The sequence below is a fragment of the Nicotiana sylvestris genome, chromosome 7 (assembly GCF_000393655.2).
Source record: "Nicotiana sylvestris chromosome 7, ASM39365v2, whole genome shotgun sequence".
Lineage (NCBI taxonomy): Eukaryota > Viridiplantae > Streptophyta > Magnoliopsida > Solanales > Solanaceae > Nicotiana > Nicotiana sylvestris.
The window spans coordinates 19,110,074-19,117,468 of NC_091063.1; the positions used below are offsets into that span (position 1 = coordinate 19,110,074).

At 35.2% G+C, this 7,395-nt stretch overlaps 1 protein-coding gene across 1 annotated transcript; it reads right to left on the bottom strand.

Annotated features, from left to right (window-relative positions):
* Nucleotides 1–587: 587 nt before the first annotated feature.
* On the bottom strand, nucleotides 588–2,280 carry LOC104241960 (cytochrome b561 and DOMON domain-containing protein At2g04850). Its single transcript, XM_009796934.2, has one exon. It carries the CDS (start codon nucleotides 2,145–2,147, stop codon nucleotides 936–938), a length of 1,212 nt encoding a protein of 403 aa, XP_009795236.1. The 5' UTR covers nucleotides 2,148–2,280; the 3' UTR covers nucleotides 588–935.
* Between the last annotated feature and the right edge of the window lie 5,115 nt (nucleotides 2,281–7,395).

The window sequence follows — 7,395 nt, forward strand, 5'->3', positions numbered from 1 at the left end:
TATTTTCAAATTTAGACATGTATCATTTATTTTGGGCAGATAAAAAAGGAAAGTACCATTTTTCCTTTAGTATCTTTGTGACATTGATTAGAAGTTTCAACGATATTTTATTTTTTCTTCTTTAAATTTATTGTAGTGCACATATCTATAATGTATGTCTTAAAATTTTTGCTTGAGCTGGTTAGAAGACCATGTTAGAGCATTTTTGTTGTTTTTAGTATGACAATTAACGGGAAAATATGATACGAAAATGGAGCTGGTTTAGAATTTTTCTTTTCTCTTTTTGGAAGATAACGATAGGTGTCATATAGACGAATGTCTTCAATATATAGAATTCGAGCAAAAATTACTGAATTCATGTGAACTATAACCAACACAGTAAATCAGCCCCGTACCTTATTTCTTTACACAAACAAGTCAAGACTTTTGAGGGATATAGTCCTCAACAGCTAACTGAGCCTATAAACATGGGTGTTTGGCCCAGGCGAATGGGCCTATAGTAGTTAAGTTTGTTTGGGCTTCTCATGCAGACTTCAGCCCAAATGAAATGAGAGATAGAAAAGTAACAAAAAGAAAGAGAGGAAAAATTACACCATATAATCGTTTCCAAATATAATATTCATCAAAATATATATTTTTTGTATATTAACTTTTAATATACATATTTCATACATATTCTATGTATATTTTGCTAGCAAATGTAATTATTTTTTGCCCACCAGCCAAATGTGTAACTTGCCCTAAAAATATCCAAGATCCCAGATGTGGGTTGCAAAATCAATTTTTAGAATACAATAAAAGGATTTGTTTAAGGGACAAGCAATGATCATCTATATGAAAATTACATTAGAAAATCCAAAATCTTAGTTCAAATATTTTGAACCATAAAAAAAATAATGACAATTTGTAACATAAATTTTCCATAATTGAATGAATCAACCATGACTTGATCCACTAAATTTCCCAGAACTTCCAATTAATCCTTCTCTTCTCAACTTGTCTTCCTTTGCTTTTCTACAAAAAACAACCCAAGAATTCACTTCTAAAGCCACAGAAATACCAATCAATGTTGACAAACACAAACAATAAGCCAATTTAGTATAAGACTTTCCTTCTCCCATTACTTCAAATCCTTGAAAAACATTCACAACTCCTAAAACCACACAAGCATAACCAACAAAATGGTGATAAGATTTCCAATATCTTCTAAATTTATTTGTCGTCTTAGGCCTAAAAAACAATGCCAATGTCTGTAACATGCCCAAACTAAACGTCGCAATCCCAAGTTTTCGATGTAGTCCATAAACTCTCCCAGGTGAAAGTTGACCTAATCGAATTCCAAATCCAAATCCAACAGTTCCAAGTAAAATTCCCGATAATTGTATCCCTGCATGTGCATAAAACCATGCAGGTCCTAGTGATTCTACGTGCCTTAAGTAACGCGCTGTGACCGCGCCTATAGGAAGAATAATTCCCCAAGAAATTGCATTTATAGCCCCATGAATATATTTTAGTGTCATGAAATTGTTATGATATTTTGCTTCTGAACCAGAAAGGACATCAATTGTGGCTATTGAAGAAAGATCATTGGTTGTAGTAGGATGAATTGTAGGTGAATAGCCTTGGACATATAATCCACGGTTCCAAACAAAGTGTATATTTTTGGTCTTGTTTGTAACAAGTTTTAACGTGGCATAAATTTGAATTGTAGCACCATTATGTATAGTAGCCATTTTGCCACCATATAAAGTAGATGAAGAAGTAAGGAGATGAATATCTAAAGGACGTGAAAGAAGTGGATTTTTTTGCAATTTGACTGATGGATCAATTATATAAGGTAAAAGAACAAGTTGGCCTGAATTTGGATCAGGAAAAGCTATTAATGCACGAGTTCCAGTCATTTCAGGAGAAGTAGGGTTAATTCCAAAACCAACCCAACCAGAAGGAGAAATAAAAGAACCAAAAAAGACAATATCAAGAGTGGCATTATGGGGATGAAAAGTCCAAGAAATAGAGGCATCTTGAGAAGGGAGTGGCATACATTTTTCAAATGTTTTGGTTGAAGTTGAAGTTGTGCAATGGGAGGAAAAGACTAGTGTAAATGGGAAAGAAGAGAGGAAAAGGAGAAAAAAGAAGAAGGGAAACATGGTAGTGAATTGGGAGTGTGATGAAAATGGTTGGATGAAAGGAATTAAAGGAGGGATAGATCTTTTGGTACTCACTTTGCCATAGAGGTTTTGTTAATTTGATATGATGCTTGTTGATGAAGAATTATTTGAGTTCTTTATCATGCTTGAACACTAGTCCTAAATGAATCATGAGGGAATTAACTTTATTAATTTAAGCTTAGCTTTGAAGCAAAGAAACTTGAATATACAACAAGCCCAATATAATCTTACAAGTGAGGTCTAGGGAAAGTAGTATGTATCAGGGGCGACGCTACATTATCCGAAGGGCGGTCAATTGATTACGTCGAAAAATTACACTGTGTATGTAGATAAAATATTAGATTTTAGAGGTATATAATATATACTAAACACCATTTTTTGGGGAATTTATTTCACTTTTTTCAAGTTTAAACACCTTTGCTGAAATTCCTGGCTTCGCCACTTGTATGTACGCAGACCTTACCTCTACCTTGTGAAGGTAGAGAGGCTTAGTTAATTATTATAAGCGATGCGTACTGTTCACTTTGAAAAATTTAGTATAACATGAGTTTAATTTTTATGTAGTAACGGGTAAAAGAATTTTTATAACAAGATTGGATATTCTAGTTGGGGAACGCTTAGCTTTAAAGTCAAGGGAAAACTGAACTAACATGGTATACATTTTAAACAGATCAGATTTTGGACCCATAGACCATGATGTTGTGATGATAATGATAAGAAAGCTACTATTCTACTATATGTCTTTTATTTGAATCAAGAAAGCAAATGTAACTCATTTAAAGGGTTTGTCTCACCTTATATGTAGCTTTAATCATTTCTACTAGCTTTCCTTCCAGCTGTTAGAAGTCAATTTCTAGTAGAGCAGTGCGTTTGGTGCGGTGCCAACCACAAATGTAACAAAAAAATGGGACGATAATTTAATTAGAAAATCAGATTATACTTACGATTTACCTAAATGATCAAGTAAATAAAGCTAGTTATAACGGGATTGGAGAACACATTATGTATTTTTGCACATTCGAGTAAAATAATTAGGATAAACAAAATAAGTATCTGTTTTCCATTATGATATTTTACCCAACATAAATATAAAGGGAAAAAAAGGCAAGTACTACTTATGTTGATAAATTCTTGGTCCCATATTCACCAGTAGATCAAAAATTTGTGTCAGTACAAGGATAAGTGAGAAGGCTAAGTATGTATTGAAATGAGTATATAATTTTTTTACATGTATTTTCTTATTATGATCAATTAAACTTTTACTATAATCTTTAGGCGAAATGGCTTCCTGACCACTTAAATTTGCATAAGTTTGTAAAGCCGATATATGAACTCTTGGGGTTTCCCATTTGAACACCTTTACTTGAAAAAAAGGCTACGAATAAACACTTGTAATGGTGCGTGTTGTTCAATTGCTACTGACATGGATTTAGTTTAATAATTTGTATAGCCACATCATCCATTCATTCATATTTTGTTGACACCTGTATATTCAAGGTTATCTAGGGATTTAATTAGTCAGCCGCAATTATAGCAAAGACAAATATATACAACTAGTGACACTTGCATTTTCCGATTAAAAACCATCTCAGTGTCCCGTCGTCGGTGACTGACCAAAAGAGCAGCTGCTAATAGGGAAGATGAACACAGACATAACAACATCGGCAAAGCCAGAATACCCAATTATAGATCGAAACCCACCTTCTACTAAGACTGTTGCCAATTTCAATACCCTCGATTACATCCGTCTCACCACCATCTTCGACATCTCCATCACTATCGGCTACCTCTCCGGTAAACTCCTTTCTCTGCTTTACTTTTTATCAATTAAATCTTATTAATCAACTCTTAAACCAACCAAAACCCTAAGAAAAAACCCGTTAACGAATCATTGACCCAGATCAAATATCTGGGAGCCTGATCCATCAAACACCACCCTCTTTCTTCTTTACTTTTTTTCATCTTCCAAACCTAAATAAAAAGTGCCAGTATATAGAGAGCAAAGGTTATAGAAATTTGAAGTATTATTTAGCTTGATTGCATTGAATTGAAGCTGGACCAAAACGAATTACAGTAAGAAATCTAAAATAAAGAGATAAAAATTGAGGAACCCTAGACCGAACGTGAAAGAAAAGAGAGTATGTGACTGAAGTCGATCGAGGATATAAGGATATCTTAATTATATGTGTGGCAGTTATGTACAGAGGTGGGAGGGAGGGGAAAAGAAAAGGGGAAAGGGAAAGGTTTTTTTTTGTCTCATTTATATTTTATTTTGATCTCATATTTTTTTTAATAAAAACAATACATTCCACCCGCCTTTGCAGTGTGATTTGCACATAATTTAGCCATGTCAGCTGCGCTGCTTTCATATAGGCATAGTCAATGGTCAAGTATGTTTATTAGTATCCATTGCATCAAGTTGGAGTGTTCAAATGGGAAAAGTGCAAGTTCATGTATCGGCTTTTAAAAACCCTACACGTTTAAGTGGCCAGGAAGCCATTACGCCTAATCTTTAATCCATCTTTATTAATGAAATAATTATGCTCCTGGATTGTTTTAAGATAACTAACTTGAGGCTAAATTAAAGAACTTTTACCCTTTGTACGTGTTGACAATACTGGGCCACTTGACAGCAGCCAAGAGAATTAACTATTGGGCCTTATTATTTCATACTTGGTTTGGGCCTTTATGTATACCCGGCCCATTTTCATTTAGTTATTCATTTTTGTATATACACGAACATTTTGGACAGAACACAATAATAAGAAATTCATTTCTCTTCTCAGATATTTTGCTCTTCTCTTTCTCTTTCTCTTCTCATTATTAGGGTTTCAATTCCAAATCAAATCTTCCGATTACACTAAGAATCGATGAATTAACATGGTATCAGAGCCTATTATCGACCGTTTATGGCTCCACATGTCCACTGACGGTGTTTGTTTCTCAAGTCCCTTCCTTATTGAAGTTTTCGTTGCCGAAAAATCTCTGGATTTTTCTTCGATTTTGATCGATTTGGTCATAACTGATGAATGTTAGAGGATTTCAGAGATTGTGAGCTATTTCTCTGGTAAATTTGTGACTCGATTCTGCGGAGTTTGTTCATCCCTAATTTCCGACTCTACCAGTGGTATCAAAGGTCATGGTGTTTTTTCTTCTGATAAATTGAAGGCCTTTCTTCTTTAGGTTGCAAAGAAGGACGATAATATCCTTTCATCACTCAAATTTGGGTTAAAGTATTGGTAGACACCAATTTTATGTTTTTCTGTACAAAATTGACTTAACTAGGGCTTAGAAATGAGTAGTCCTGAAGTGAGTTCGTCAACTACAACTGATGGTTTTGATGATTTTACTATACCTCCATCTCATCCTTTCTACATACATCCCTCGGACAGTCCAGGTGCTCACCCGGTGTCCCCTCCCTTTGATGGCAATGACTTTGTCATTTGGTGCAAAAACATGCTTACTACCATCTCTGCTAAAAACAAGTTAGATCTCATCACTGGTAGGATATCCAAACCACAATTTAGCTCTCCTTATTATCATTTTTGGAAAAGGTGCAATGACATGATCATTGCATGGATAACAAACTCTTTGTCTAAGGATATAACCAACAATGTAGTGTATTTTGACACTGCTAAGGATATATGGACTGACATTAATGAGAGATTTGGTATTTCCAATGATTCTAAATATATTCAACTTCAAAGAGAAATTAGTCTTACTTCCCAAGGTCATTTAGATATTGCTACCTATTCTACCAAACTAAGAGGTCTTTGGGATGAACTTAGTACTGCTTATGTTGGTCCTGTTTGTTCATGTGGTGCTCTCCCCAAATTCATTGAAGATCAGAAAATCTATCAATTCCTCAGTGGTCTGAATGAGTCTTATTCTACTTGCAAAAACAACATCCTTATGATGCCTTCCCTTCCTTCCCTGAGTAAGGCATACTCCATACTACAACATGATGAGAAACAGAAAGAGACCTCTGCTCCTGTCCCTGGTTTCTCCCATGATTCTGCCTCCTTTAATGCTTCAGCTGGTCATATGAACACTTTTACGATTTTTCATCAGAGTGTCCAATTTGATGCAAAGGGAGGTTATAGTTCATCTTCCAACCTTTCATGCAGATATTGTAAGAAGCCTGAGCACACCATTGATAAATGTTATATGCTACATGGTTTCCCTTCAGATTTTAAGTTTACCAAGAATAGGAAGTCTGCAGCTTGTGTTCAGTATGATGGACATCTTCTGGACTTTGCTTTTACCAAACCAAGTTCCTCTGATAACAATGGACATGGATTCAGTAAAGAACATTATCAACATCTCATGACTCTGCTTCAACAAGTCTAGACATCTCTGACTCTTCATTCTGAAAATTTTGTCATTGAAAATGCAGGATTTGCCAACTTTGTAGGTGAGTACAATCACCCTGAGGTGCATTCAGCTTCTTTTCATGCATGTGCAGTCTCACACTTAGGTTTAAACCATTGGATTGTCACCAACCACATGACATAACATAAATACTTACTTCACAATCTTAAGCCTTTAGTAACACCTTTTCTAATTACTCTACCTAATGGATATAAAGTAAACGTCATATCTACTGGTTCTTTGACTCTCAGGGCAGATATAATTTTGCATAATGTCTTATTAGTTCCCTCATTCTATTTCAATTTGATCTCTGTACATAATTTACTTCTTCAGTTCAAATGTCTTGCAATCTTCACCATTTATAGCTGTATTTTATAGGGCCTTTCTCTGAAGAGGCCTCTGGAAATTGGTAAGGCTGCAAATGGACTATACTTCCTGTATTCAGCTGATTCTCGTTTTCCTTTGTTTGTTCCTAGTTCCGTTTCCTCTTCTGCTCAATTTAGTGTTTCTGTTTCTGTCCCTAGCACTAATGTTGTTTCAAATTCTGTTGCTCATTCTATATCTCATAGTTCATCTTGTAATCCATCTCTTGTTGGTAATAAATCATGATTTGTTTTGGCATCAAAGATTAGGCCACATTTTGTCACACCCCGAACCTGGGGGAGAGACTGGCACCCTCACCTATCCTTGCATACCAACTTGCAACTAAGAGACTCTGAACATATGATGTCATACTTTGGCCATGGGCCACATTGCAAGAAATGTGAATGCTGACTAGATGTCAATATACAACTGGGCCGACAAGGCCGTTAGCTGACAAACCAACCAAATATACATACAAGGCATGCAAGCCCAA

What these genes read in the sequence shown, in the direction of transcription:
- LOC104241960 (XM_009796934.2), bottom strand. Translation starts at nt 2,147, where the DNA reads ATGTTTCCCTTCTTCTTTTTTCTCCTTTTCCTCTCTTCTTTCCCATTT.